This window comes from Pyxicephalus adspersus, chromosome 5 (genome assembly GCF_032062135.1).
Source record: "Pyxicephalus adspersus chromosome 5, UCB_Pads_2.0, whole genome shotgun sequence".
Classification (NCBI taxonomy): domain Eukaryota; kingdom Metazoa; phylum Chordata; class Amphibia; order Anura; family Pyxicephalidae; genus Pyxicephalus; species Pyxicephalus adspersus.
This window is the reverse complement of record NC_092862.1, coordinates 117410483-117425456: the sequence shown is the minus strand read 5'-3', so window position 1 is coordinate 117425456 and position 14974 is coordinate 117410483. Positions and strand designations below refer to the sequence as shown.

At 36.1% G+C, this 14974-nt stretch overlaps 1 protein-coding gene across 1 annotated transcript in view; it reads right to left on the bottom strand.

Moving 5' to 3' along the window:
- Positions 1 to 14974, bottom strand: part of DNAH11 (dynein axonemal heavy chain 11) — a 139077-nt gene that overhangs the window by 105427 nt on the left and 18676 nt on the right. Inside the window, exons 7-20 of the mRNA XM_072413384.1 lie at positions 12762 to 12995; positions 11738 to 11905; positions 11215 to 11331; positions 9635 to 9772; positions 9431 to 9549; positions 8743 to 8935; positions 8400 to 8504; positions 5676 to 6071; positions 4219 to 4551; positions 2747 to 3001; positions 2492 to 2661; positions 1019 to 1241; positions 476 to 592; positions 307 to 393 (exon numbers count right to left, since the gene is read on the bottom strand). Of these exons, the coding sequence (XP_072269485.1) occupies positions 307 to 393; positions 476 to 592; positions 1019 to 1241; positions 2492 to 2661; positions 2747 to 3001; positions 4219 to 4551; positions 5676 to 6071; positions 8400 to 8504; positions 8743 to 8935; positions 9431 to 9549; positions 9635 to 9772; positions 11215 to 11331; positions 11738 to 11905; positions 12762 to 12995 (2655 nt within the window). The remainder of the gene's footprint in view (positions 1 to 306; positions 394 to 475; positions 593 to 1018; positions 1242 to 2491; positions 2662 to 2746; positions 3002 to 4218; positions 4552 to 5675; positions 6072 to 8399; positions 8505 to 8742; positions 8936 to 9430; positions 9550 to 9634; positions 9773 to 11214; positions 11332 to 11737; positions 11906 to 12761; positions 12996 to 14974) is intronic.

Here is a 14974-nt window from a genome sequence, read left to right as displayed (position 1 = left end):
TAACACAATATAGGGCTCAAGGTCCAATTAATCTTCAATTTAGACACAGACTGAAACCCATCTGACAGCTGGTTAAAGTGATTTTACTGGGTAGAGTGGATGTGCCAAGGTATTCCCAAGTTACTAGGATATAGGTTTCAATACCCCAAATCTTCAGTTGGTGTAGAAATGTCATTTAAATGCCTAAATCCAAGTAAACACTTCTGGGAATTGTATTGTTATAAAAAAACAGTGTGGATTTCACCTAGAAGGCCATTTCTACATCAGTTCTGCAGGCTAATCTTTAACCTGAGGAATGCTGGTTACCTTATCCAGAAGTGTATATGGCTTTTGGGCAACATATGAAAAAGGAGCTTCCAAACAAAACTTCTCTCTGAAGATATTCTGTTTCATCTGTAAAATATAATACCAAAAATCATTTTTCTTCTAAAACTGAGTGAACAATATTAATATCATAACCTTGAATAACACTTACATCAAAGGCTGCACATCTTTTTCTGATAACGGAAACTTCCAGTATCTGTAGGGGAGCCAGGTCATGCTTCACAGTAATGGCAATTTTTTTTGTGTTGTTCCATTTTTCCGGCAGTTCCTACAGGGGATAAAGGAATGGCAGGAATCATATAACAACAGACCTCCAAACTATACTCTCTTTATGTTAGGTGTCAACTTACTTTTCTGTGTGTGTGCTGAACAATAATTACATTACTGTCTATGATCAATAGTATGCTCCATCCACATAAATAAAGCAGATGAAAAAAAATCCAACCGTTAGCATCACCAACAGCCTGTAATTATTGCTCACACCTCATTCATTGACCTACCCTTTTCTATTTATGTGATGGTATCTATATATCCTGGCTTTTATAGGTCAGTATTATTCAGGAAACCAGTTAAAATGCTCCCGTTTTAATAAATATGCTTTACTATGACAGTACCAAATATAGGACACCAGCATGTTCCAGAATTACAGAAATTGTGCTCATGGTAGGATGTGAGATTTCAAAATTGTAGTTACCTCAAGCTGTGTATAAATATGGTCTGGCAGTTTTTGTCCATAACTCTCAAGTAGGGCAATGGTCTGTTTGATGGGGTCAAATAACTGATCAGTAGCTGCCTGCCTGTCTCTTACAGCCAGGAGATGCTCCATGACTCCAACTAGTGCTGTATAATCTCCCTCTGGTACCTTGCGCTGTACACCTGCATCCGTCACCTTAATAAATTCTTCCAAGTCATTCAAACTAACAAAATACAGAAAACATCAAATGTTAAACTGTCAAAACAAGTAAATGCCAATGCACTTTTAATACCAATAAACAGTTGTTCTATAAAAGTCAATGTGGATAGGATTTTATTTACTTCAGAGCTGTTTTTATGCCCATACAAGTCTGGAGGAATGCAAATGAACCTGAAGCAGGTCAAACTGCACCGATTTCTGAATTATCTCAAATTTAATATAAAAGCACACTGCATATGCACATTTAGGGCCATCCACACATACCCTAACAATTCCAGTACAATAACAACTATTTTTAGGACCATGGTCTGGAACCGTGTTTGCACCAATCTTTGTACACAAGCTGTACCTGGCCACTGCTGAAGGGTGCTGACCTACAGGTGAATATACAGCCAATTACCCCCAAAGTAGTAAGAGCAAAGTAGAATGAACTTAGGACCAGAAGGCTGCAGGTAATATTGCTAGGGGCAGGGCTCCTTTTAAGGGACATTGAGAAATGGTAATCCATCATACTGAGACTAGTACAAACAAATTTTTAATCAATGATCACATGTTTTAGTAACACGGTCACCACAGAATATCTGCTAGAAGAATCCTCATATGTAAAAGATCACATGTACATTTCTGGTGACCCATGTTTATTTTCTGCTCCTTGGCTCCAGCAAATATTCTATACTTCTATAGAAGTTAATAAATTATCCCTTTCTCACTCTATGCTATGGTTTTTCCTGTAGTGATGTAGGATCTAGGAAAATACAGTGTAAAAAGCATAATTTCCCATACCTAGTAGTGTAGAATTCATGTAGCAGCCAGGGAGCAACAAACTGGTGGCATTTGAAGACACAGGCTACTAGACAGGTAAGTATGATGGCAGGTTCTTATTTCTATTACAAGCTCCTGATATTAGGAAAGCATATGGCTTCAGACATCTGTACGGTCTTCTGTTCTAGTAAATCTACTTTTCTGTCTGTCTTGCACAATATTCCCAGTACGGTCAATTAGCAATGATGCTTCCATCATCTTCACACACATGAATAGAGCAGATGAAAAACAATCTAACTTGTTTAAACATCAGTTACACAAAAGGTATGTTATATTCACTGCTTAACTTCTCAGCTATGATATGCAAAATATAATAAACATTTATAAGAAACAGGAGAACTTGGATGGTCCGATCAGTTTCTAACAAAGGACCATCACCTTGCTTCTTTGAGTACATTTAGATTACAAATTATATACCAAAATGTATATCACCTATTAACAACAAATCTCAGAAGATGCTCTTTAAACATCCAACTCCACTTCCGTATTACAAGAAGCATGCTTGTTTTGAAGGGTTTCATGTCCAGACGGAACCAGCTCTCAAAAATCTTGGTATCTTCAGAAGCAAAGATCTGAGTGTAGAGGTTTTCATAGATGTCAATCTAAAACAAGTAAACACAAGTTCTGTTAAATGTGCTTTTTTTAAGCTTGGCACTGTCCAGAATTTTATTAAGTTTTGATTCTTGCCTGCTCTTTAAACTGCTCAATAGTAGGAGGACTTTCAGGGACCCCATCATCTGCATGTGCTTCAATTTCTTCAGATGTTAGCACATGACCATACAGAAGAAACTGTTTCATGAATTCAGATCTGTCATCGGTCCATAGATATGAATATGAGTCATAGGTACTTCTGTAATCTAAAACTTTGCCAATGACAATGGTGACCTTCTCCATAATTTCTTGCCGCATTTCAGAAAGGTCGGTCATCTCATCAAGGTCATTCTATAAAAACACATGGAAAAATAAAAAATTTTTATCTTCTGTGGACAATTTTAAGTTAAATTTTTGAGTGGTACATCCAAAGTTTTCAATTACAATCTAAATAAACAACATTTTGGTTATTATATGAAGGAATATGTACACGTATAGTAAAGATACAATAAGAATCAGACTACTTATTAATAAACTACAAGCAATTCAACAGTAAAGTTTTCTATTTATTTCCCAACTCTTTTTGATGAAGTTACTGGACTGTGTCAGGCCTCAAATCCTCTGGTTTACCTAAACATTGCAGACGAGTCAACTGGATGATTCAGTGGCTTTAATGCTTTTATGGCACCTTGATCTTGAATAAGTGTTTGTATCCACTGTACTGACTTTTCCAAGCTGTATGTCCATAACATGTCAATTATTAAATAATGAGGCTAAAGATAGACTAGCACCTATCAATTTTAAAAGAAAATCTGCAATAGCAAATACCTATCTCTCTTTCCGTCAGCACTACAGAATGTCTAAAACCAACTTTTCCGTGAATGTCAATCTGCTGACCACTACATGACGCAGTCCTCTATACAACCACCCTCCTCGTCTGTTAAGACAAGAAACCACAGTACTGTAAAAAGGACCTGAGCTGGTGACTGAAGAGGACATGGAATTTAGAAGGGACCATGGAGAGGATGAGTAGCACTGTGCAAACTTTGTAATACTGTGAAGAAGACTGGCGTTGGAGGACGGAACAAGACAGGAAGGGTAAAAAAAATATAAAAATAGTGTGAAAATGGAAAAGAGTTCTTTAAAAAATCCTAGTTCTGTAAATAGGACCTGTAGATGAAGATGACATAGAAGGAAGAAGGAGAGGGTGAGTTGTAATGTAGAAACTCAGACCTGTAAAGCAGTGCTTGAAAGAAAATGAAGGACAGGAGTATGGAGGGGCGAGCTGCACTTTAAAACTCTGCAGTACCACGGGGAGGTCCTTTGGTAAAGAATGTGAAGGCAGGGATGAGTGCAGAAAGAGGTGAGAAGTGGTATAAAACTCCTCAGAGAGACTGTGCTGGTGGACATGTGCTGCAGTACGAAATGCAGAAAGAACCAGTAGTGCTTAACTTTTTTTTTTTTGCAACTGACTTTTTTTCTTTCTAAGGCAAAGCTAAACATAGGCTTTAACTAGGAATTTTAAATGCCTTGTCTCTGAAATTTACTGTAGACAGTTTAACACTTACCTGGTAATTGTCCACTCTAAAATGTTTTGCTATTCTTTTTACTTGTCCTGACATTTTAAATATGTCACCCAATAGCTCCTCCATAAGGTCATAAAAACCATCGCCATCCTCCTTCTGCAGCGATGGTTTAAATACGATTTCATTACCACTAAGAGACATTTGTGCCTCAAACAAAGGTGCTGGCTTTAACTTTTCATCTGTGTTCTCTATGAAGAACTCCAAGGAATGCAGAATAGTGTTGTATAATCCATCTGTTACAATGTCATCCATGTATTCCACATAGATTTTCCAGGAGTCCACATCAGGAACAGCCTTCAAGAGTTTCATATTTTCCTGTGCAATGAATTAGAATACAGTCTAGACAAATGTCATGGGTATACGTACACATAATCAGGTTCTGTCCACAATAAAATGGGAGGTGCCGAAATGTTAAAGTGCAAACCTCCAGAGTTTGCATTTTTCCAGTATTGTACTAACTACCTTTGCCTATTATGGAAGGGTCTTCATTTTGCTTAGCTTACAAAGACTAGCGTGGCAGACTGGGAAACTTTCATATTTACTTACTTTTAGAGAGTGAATATACAATAAAATGTTAACGTTAGGTCACATGATCCTCTTGCACCTTTATAAAAGGATGCAGACAAGGTCAAGGGATTGCAGCAAACATCTCTAATTTGTAATGTGATATAGACATATGGCAGTATGGCAGGCACTAATGGGGAGATGAACATCACAGTCTGTGATTTATTTAAGTATATATATATATATATATATATATATATATATAAATATTTCCTTTTGAAAAATCCTAAAGCATTTCCAAGCTCTAGGTGATGGCTGTATTAGTGCAGTTGGAGTATATGCACTGCTAACCACAACTGCACCTGTTCAGATCAGATGCAGCTGTAGTTACTGCAGAAATAAAGAGTAAATCACGTGCATTATCCTCTGTTCTGATGACAAATGTAAAATTTTACATTTCCAATTCAGAGTGTTTCCTAGTTTAAATAAAGAGGGTGTATCTGTCTGGGTGGGGTACGGATAGTAAAAAAAAAACTTTGAGTTTTAATCCTAATTTTTTTTTAATCTTTATTCTTTGTTATTCAGTCCAAAACAATGTTCTGACTATGCATACACCTTAGATGACCTTTAACTGCAGTGAAATCATCTTATTTCTGGACCTTAGTCTAGTATTCACTACAGGTTTTGCCAGTATAAAAGGCATTCAATATGAGCATGCATCCCTTCAGTTTGTTCAAAAGAAGTTAAAGAAAGTAATTTTCCTCACCTTGGACGTGAAGGCTGAGGTAATCCATGCACACAAATCAATTAAATATTTACAAAAAAGTATCAAAGATGCACAAAAAAATCCCCTCTAAACAATCTAGTAGTCTTACGCGCTTATCTAGTAGAACTTTTATATCTGACATATAGACAATAAGACAATAGGTAAATACCTCAGCCAGGCTACGAAGTTTATATCCATCCTCTTGGATTGATTTGTATTTTTTATTGACTCGTTCACTCTTGTCTTCTAGACTTATCAAGGCTTCTTTTTTGTTGTCCCTTCTGGAAAATAAAGCCTGCTCTGCCCATGTGTTCATGATCTGTTGCATCATGGCTATGTTGTCCTTTGATTTCTGTACTCTTCTCTCCAAGTCATAGATTACTGATTTTACTTGAACAATGTAATCCCAGCAGTCCTCACGATTCCATGTATAGTGTTCCTCAGCATCTTTCAACTGTTCATTGATGGTCTCCATGTCATCTTTAATTAAAGGGTATTCCACTTCTAGTACAGTTTGCTTCAGTTTATTGTACCACTGTACTAAAAGTTCCAAGCCTCCAATATACTATAAAATATTTTAAAAAAGCAGCGTTATCACATTTAACTATACACACTTACCAACTGCTTTGATGCCCAATACCAGGTGGAAAAACTATAACTGCTATAACTACATTGTAAGGATGCAAAATGGTCTGCTACAGATATCTCGGATACATATACGTAGAGAGAGAGGCTGAAAATAACTACAATATATTAATAAAAGTTATCCAGAATAATGGGTATATACACATAAGAAGAAGAAACAATGCAGACTATCAATTCACTAAACAACAGTAACCATGCCTCTGTCCTAGGTCTCATCTTCTTTTTTTTTATCTCATCCCTCAGATAACTACTATGCAAACAGGACAACTAGTTCTCAATGAAGTGAACTGAACCTTCACAATGGCTACCTACGCCGTTTTCAACCAACAAAGACTTTGCAATAGTTGGTAGACATTGGAGTGTTAAACCAAAAGACCATTTATTAGATCTCTCAGAAACCCTATAGGTGAGATCTTGGCGCTTAGCAAAGTTCCCAAGTGTTGAGTCATTACTGTTGAATTTCTTACTTATTTTTTATACCAATATGAGAATACAACAAAAGATGCTGGAACACACAAGGTATGAACAAGTAAAACTTTAAGGTAACAGAATATAAAAGTTGGCAGGGAGAGCTATCCTTTGGGATATCCAATGTACAGCGGTGCTTCAAAGTTTGTGAACCCTTTAAAATTTTCTATATTTTTTATAGGAATAAAACCTAAAATATAATATTATATGATATTTGGTAATGTGTTTATTGAAAAGAATATTCAACAACAGTACAGTGTGGCAAAAGTACTTCAAGTAAGTATAGTAAATCCTTAGTATTATCATATAATTTGAAGGTGTTTTCATACAATGGGATGACAATCAAGTGTGACTGAGAGACTCTGTTTTATATAAAGAACTGGAATCCAGCAAAGCATGAACATACAGCACATACACAAAGGCGCATACAACACATTTGTAGATGGGAATCATGGCTCCAACAAAGGACCATGTCTAAGGACCAAAGAAAAAGAGTTGTAGATGCCCATAAAGGTGAAAAAGGATACAATACGATCTCTAAAGAGTTTAGACTCCATGAGCAGTCAGACAGTCAGAATTAACAGTCAGAATTTGTACAAATGGAAGACGTTCAAGACCATTGTAACCCAAGAAGTGGTCAACCATCAAAGAAAACTCAAAGGCGTGTAATAGTCTGAGAGGTTACAAAGAAACCCAGGGTAACTCTTAAGCACCTGAAGGCCGGTCTCACATTGGAAAATGTTGATGTTCATGAGTCCACCATAAGGAGAACACTGAACAGCAACAGTGTGTTTGGCAGGGTAGGAAGGAGAAAGCCATTGCTCTCCCCCCAAAAAATTGCTGACTGTCCACAGTTTGCTAAAATTTATGTGGACAAACCAGAAGTAGACATGAAAAACGTTTAATGGATAACTAGAGCTAAAATAGAACTTTTGGCCAAAATGAGGAGGGTTACATTTGTAGAAAGAAAAAAAACTGCATTACAGCTAATAACCATATCCCATCTGTGAAACATGGTGGTGTGCATGTTTTGTTTTGGGCCTGTTTTGTTGCAATTGGCCCATCATTGGTGGAACAATGAATTCAGAACTTTTCCAGAGAGTTTTAAAGGAAAATGTCAAGACATTTGTCTGAACTGAATCTCCAAAGACTGTGAGTTGCAGCAAGACAACGACCCCAAACACTTACCTATGTCATTCTACCAAAAATGTAAAAGAAGTATAAACTGAATATCCTGGAATGGCCAAGTCAAAGTCCTGACCTTAATGCAAATCAAATGTTGTGGAAAGACCTAAAGTGAGTAGTTCATGTGAGGAAACCCACCCACATCCAAGAGTCTAAGCTGTTCTGTTTGATGGAATGCGCTAAAATCCTTCCACGTCTATGTGCAGGACTGATCAGCAGTTAATGCAAACGTTTACTTGCAGTTATTGCTGCACTTTTGAAATACACAGAAATGTTATAGAATATTTTTTTTATAATTATTATAATTATTAATGACTAAACATAGTAATTTTTGTGTCATTTTCTTAACTATGTTTCTTCATCTATATTTAGGGGTTGTTTAAAAATCAACTGATGTTTTAGGTCACATTCATACAAATCTAGACATTTTAAAGGGTTTATAAACTTTGAAGCACAATTCTTTATAAGAATCCAAGGGCTGACACTACCCACTAGCCCACACCTATAACAAAAATATACATTTTTGGTGAAATGACCCTTAAGGTAAGAGGAATATTTATACCAATGCACACCAAGATTTTAACTTGAACCTTACCTTGTGTAGCATTTCTTTCTTCTCATATATTCCCAAAGCAGCCTTGGGTATATCTGAATGATTTAATACCTGCAGATATTTCACTTCTCTTAATACTGCTACTAGCTGCAAAAAAAAGAGATTATAATAAATATTATTTTATGTAGTGCTCTAATAAGACTATGTGTTTGTAGTACTTCCAGTTTTGATGATTGACATAACTGGAATCATAAAATGGCTGTGTTACTATTATGTATACCAGGTTGATGGTCCTTGCATGAGTTTTACCCCTTTTAAGAATGACTGTTAGTATACGTGTCAAAATAATATTAATCAAAACTGTTAACAAGAAAATAATATGTACCTTGGGGTCAAAGTTGACAGACTGCAGGCCATCTGCAGTTCGTTTTATGAGCGGCTGGTCCAGATTAAACTTACAAATTTCATCAACACCAGATATCCACTTCTCATAGGCAAGATCCTCATGCTGGTCTAACAGAGTCATCATCTCCATGTATTTCTGATAAATACCTGTGGCCTCTGGGCTTTCCAGGCTTCTACATAAGTAAAAGGTTATAGAAACAAAACACGTTATTTATTATTTTTGTATAATGAAAATTAAGGCACCGACTTTCTGATGTCTGCTTCGCAAATATAGTTTAGATACAGCAGTTGTATGCAGTCTTTCCATTTTCTGGCCCCAAGTCACTGATGTGTCCTGTAGTAATGTAGGGATTGGCGAACGGATCCACAGAGAACAGGTGAAGGAATACAACACTACCGGAAGTGTTTACCAATGATTTTATTGGCATAAAAAATCTTGTCTGCAAGTATAATACTTCTTCCACTACAAGGAAGAAATTATCGCTGTTAATGGGTCTAGTTTAAGATGTGCTTCACAAAGTGACAGCAAGTATTTTAAGAAAATCAAATGGGAAGTGCATGATGCTGATGGGTAGCTGGGAGTCTTTATTGGAGAAGGGAATATTGTGTTAACCAGTGCCATATAAGCGGTACCTAGCTGCATTACAATTTAAGGAACAGACACTTACTCGTGCTGGATAAATTTGAAATTGGACCACATAGTCTGTATTCGTTCTTTGAGCTCTTTTGTCCACTTTAAGATACCAGAGATGATTGGCATGTTTTTGTGCACAACACACATTTCCATCTACACAACAAAACATAAAGTATTAGGTAATGAGATGCTGCACGTATTATTCCCAGAAAGATTAATGTTCATTTTTATACTCCACCTGTTTGACATGTTCATCATATAACAGCTTACACTTATCCAGCTCCTCACTGTACATCTGAAGAAGTGTATAATAATTGGGACTGAAGATATCCAAAATAACCTGTCTTTCCAAAAAATAACCAGAGATGGCCAGCAACTGCAAAGAGACATGCCACGGAGAAATAAACTAAAACATTTGTTTAAAATGACTATATTACATTACATATTTCCATTTTTTAGAATCTAGAATTCTAATATGGTAATGTCACATGTACTGTACATTCAAACGTTTTAACATACACATTTGAATGTGACTGCAGCTGCGCTAAGAATCTTCCTACAGCAACACTAACCACTCTCATTGATTGATATGGGAGTAGTTGGGATTGCAGTTAAGCCTAGGGCAGAAAGCCTAAGCAATTCATCATGGACCTCCTCTCTCGGTAGTCTCATTTCCTCTTTTGGTTTTTAGTACCATCTAATATAAACACAACATCTCCAGAATCTACCCCTACCTGTCCCCAGAGACCACCAAACTCCTTGTACATGCTCTTATCATCTCTCGTCTGGACTACTGTAACCTCCTCCTCTTTGGTATTCCACTAACCTGACTCTCTCCTCTACAATCTATTATGAATGCTGCAGCCAGACTCATCCATCCTTCCCACCGCTCCTCTTCCGCTGCATCTCTTTGAAGTTCTCTTCATTTGCTTCCATTTCACCTGAGAATCAAATTAAAGCTCCTGTGCTTTGCCTTCAAATCTCTCCACACTTCTTGTCCAACTTACATTTTTGACTTGGTAAAAAAGTACTCCCCAGTCGCTCTCTCTGCTCCGCCAATGACCTACTACTCACTGCCTCAGACATAACCTCATCACACGCACGTCTCCAAGACCTACCCATCTTCTTCTGTATTTTGAAACCATCACTACTTCCCACCATTACATATCTCCCTCCTATTGTGTGTTACTTCCCCCACCTCCTAGATTGTAAGCTCTTCAGGGCAGGGTCCTCCTGTGTCACTGTCTGTATTCATCTGTCTTTTGAAATCCTTATTTAATGTACAGTGCTGCATATTATGTTGGTGCTATATAAATCCTGTTTAATATTAAAAATAATAATGCATCTCATATTGCTCATATAAGATATTTGGCAAGCTCTGATATAAAGAATATGACCAATATTTGTTCACAAATTTGTGTAAGTAATTTGTTGTAAGTAATTTAGATAAACATATGCACATTATTAAAATGAGTTAGTTCACAAAATAATACAGTAAAAAAATGTGATTATAGAGTATATTGGGGTCCCTAAACTCAGGGAAACTTAATATTTGCAGACCAGGTTTAGTTGAAAATGAGACACCCTAAAGTTTATTTCTCTGACACCAGCATCTTGATGCTGGCTGCTTATATTAAAGTACAAAAGATGGTGGGCATAAATTATGCATTTCTAGCAGACGTTTGTATTTGCAAAAGAAGGTATGATGGGTTTTAGGGTCTAAAGGGTGCTTTAGAAAATGTATTATCATAGTGATCAGTTTCCAAGTAACAAATGCCTCTGTAACGTTATTGGGAGCATATAAAAACAGATACATACCTTAAAGGCGGATTCCAGTCCAGTACAGTCCTTAAATGCCAAACATATCATTGTTGCAATTTGGGTCTCAAGATCCAATACTTTAGCCTTAAACTCAAAGTAATCATTTTCAAACTCCTGCAAAGATATAATGGCTGCAGTTATTTAACATTTAAATAATAGGTAAATACACATTGTATACAGGGGTGTAGTCATAAAAAAGAGTACTATGTAAACATGCGGTACTATGTGAGGGCACGGCATTCTCACGTGCCCGCCCCACTACACCCTTCGTTGTACAGTAAATTTAATATAGTTTTTGTTTTATGGTGGCCATACACAACCAAACCAAAATACACAAAGGACACCCTGGTGAGTCCTGGCAATATGGCAACGCTTTTCATTCATGTTTTTTATGGTTACATTTTTTACCCACAGTATATTGTTTTTATAAAATAGATGTCAGCATAAAGTTTTAAAAGTATGAAAATACAAAAACTAAGAACAGAAACATGGATGTTTTTAATGATTTGGAAGTCCGTACCATATTGGTGTAATCTGTTGGATCATTGGGACTTTCTTTGAATATATTGCATCTCTCTTCAAATTCTTCTTGAAGATGTATGACCTGTTCAGTTAGTATGTATCCTTTACTGCCTCCAAATTCTAATTTTTCTAGTTTCTGGAATTCTAATGTGGTTCGTAAAATGTCCTAAGATAATGAAAAATAGAAACAAATTGAAAATGACATATTAGTTTGAAATATAATCTTAGCTTTTACATCTGAAGTCCATCTTTGCAAAAATAGTGATTTGGTACATATTTTTCCTGAAAAAGCATAGTAACCTACTAATTCTTTAATAGAACACATATGTTGCATGGTTTTTGCAGATCTATTCTTTTTTATATTGCTCCTACTTCGTCTTAAAGAACACCCAACCAGTCTTTGGGGGAAGGGGGGGTTCTTGAATCTCCAAAATCAGACTTTAAAGACCTATCTGTAACAAGATGACCACTACAATACAGAGGTCAGTAATGAGGAAAGGACAAGATGCAGGTAGACACTAGGCAATGCTGGTGACTAGCTTTTTGTCTTATATTTGACTTTTTTGGGAACAAATTTAAAGAAACACGTCGAGGATACAGAATCACATTAAATTAGCATTTTATTAGTATAATGTAAATATAAATACTACTTATGTATATATATATATATATATATATATACACATACATACACACACAAAAAGTAGTAATGTGTAGAAAATTGTTTTTCTGCATGCATTTTTGTCATGTTGGAAGCCTCAAGATGTAATATTGGTTCAATTAAATCTAATTATATAATTGTTGTGGTCACTGTGTTGCATAGGAATAATTATTGTAATAATCATAATCATTAAAAGAATGTATTATTTTAAGTAAAATATATATATCCTATGTAAGCAGGAAAAGTAGTGTTTTCCTTGAAAAGCCCTGTGCAGGTCACCTCATTTGCAATTCATAGTGCTCCACTGTGAGTATTTTTAGTTTTTAGTTCTCAATAGGATACAATTAGTAGAATTAAATACCTCAATCTTCATTAAGCGCTCAAGAAACCTGTCATATCTTGCAAACACCAGTTGAGATCGGAAATCCCAGGGTTTGAACTCGTTGCTATCCCCATAGAAAGAACCCAGATTGCTTCTGTGACTTTGAAAGGAATGCTTGAAACCCTTGAGGACTTTCACAGCTATTTGTACTTTTTCCAGAGCTTCCTCTGCTTCCTCCTTGAAAAGATCTTCCGGAGAAAGATACAATTTTGCCTGAAATTTAACAAATGATGTTCAAACTTAATGCTTGAAATGTAAGAAAAAGGGTCATGCATTGTCAATCAACAACATTTCGTTAAACAGGTCTCTGACTTCAAACTTACTGCTGAACAGAATAATAAAGAAATTTGTCATTTGGATGACTTTCTGAAAACTGCTCAGTCATTATTTTAGTGGCCCTGCTACAACTTTCACCTGCCCGTCAATTACATGGAGGATGTACATGTGCATTTGTAGACAGTTGGTGTCTGATGGGGCAAGCCATGACAGTTCAAATACTGCAGATGGAATGGCCTTTCTATGTCTTTCTCAATCCTTAACAATGTCAATCAAAGCTTTTTTCCATAGGGCCCATTTTGTATTCTAATTTAGGGGCTGTGAAATCAGTATCCAGAAGCACTCATGCAAATGTCAGTGAATATAAATGTATAAAAAAAATAAAAAAAAAAAAAAAAAAATATATATATATATATATATATATATATATATATATATATACATACATACACACACACTTAACATATCTCTCTCTTTGAACACAACTTGCAGTGCAAAATATGCTGGTTAGCAAAGTATTTTTTCTAACTTTTCCAAAATAAGTACATTTTTGCACTACCGTTGAACCTGTTATATAAATGGGGTAAGTGGTCAGAGATAAGTTGACCTTGCTTCCTCTTGCAAGGTCCACTTTAAAACATAGTTGTAACATAACTGCACTTTTTGACACTAAGGGACATCAAACCTTAAAATGCCTGGTGTTTTAAATTGTAAAACAGGCAAATATGAGATCAAGAATGATCGCATAATGGCTTAATAGAGGCATAATGGAGAACTTAAAATCAAGACATTAGACTGGCTAATATTTTCTGGGAGAAAGGTAACTGTACAGGCAGGTACAAGAGAGTGTTGCCAGTTTGGTCTGTGAGTGTAGGTACACCTAACTGTACATATAAATAATGCATGTCTACACACCTATCCAAAGTGCAAATTACATACTCGGCTATGGATATGACAGTGTTGTAAGAATTTAGGAGTTCATTTTGTTAAGTTTCCCCATTCCGCTCATTTTGTTAAGTTTCCCCATTGCAGCCAGTAGAAACAAAGTGTTCTCCCCAGCTCCTTTTAGCTGGGCGCACCACCCAGTACTTTTCAGTAACCACCCAGCTGCTTTTGGATGGTTAATGAAAAGTTGGAACACTACAAGGGATACCACCCACCTACAGCTTCTCCTCACCCAGCTTAAAAAATAATTTTGGGGAAAATACTGGAAACCTTTACATATTCAAATCAGGAGCAATTTGGGTTTTAGAGAATCATTTTTCTGTATGCATTTTAGTGAGCAGAAAAAGGACATGGAAAGTTCATGCTTAACTATACCTATAAAAGTTCAAAATAGTATGGCACATGTTAGCATTACCAATTACAACTGGGTAAGAATATAATTTTTTATGGTCATAAACAAACCACCACTCCTGCATGTTACTTAAAACCTAGGGTAAGTAGGTCACATTGGGTTGATTTACTGAAAGGAGTTTAGGCTGTTCCATTAGCAAATGATTTCTCTGAAATAGATAATTCACCTAGCTTAACAGATGCAGTGAAAAAAGCCTAAAGCTTAGCCTATGCCAAACAGATCTCAAGAGAAAAGTTTATATTTTGATTCTCAGACCCCCTAGATGATAGCAGAGATGGGGGTGTATATCTAGGTACCAAACTTAGAGTAAAACAGTAAAAGAAATGTGGGCACTGCAATTTCTAGCTGCTTTCAGTACATATTTAGTTCTGGACTACATCTTTATATAGTTAGGTAGATAAAAAATCAAGTCCATTGACATTAACCAAATATTTAATCTATAAACAGGTGATGTTGAACCTCCAACTATCCTAAGTAATACAGTATAGCATTTCAAGCTATGTCCTCATGACAGATTCCATTTCAATTTGTTAACAAAGGGTCCCTATCAATTTTACCA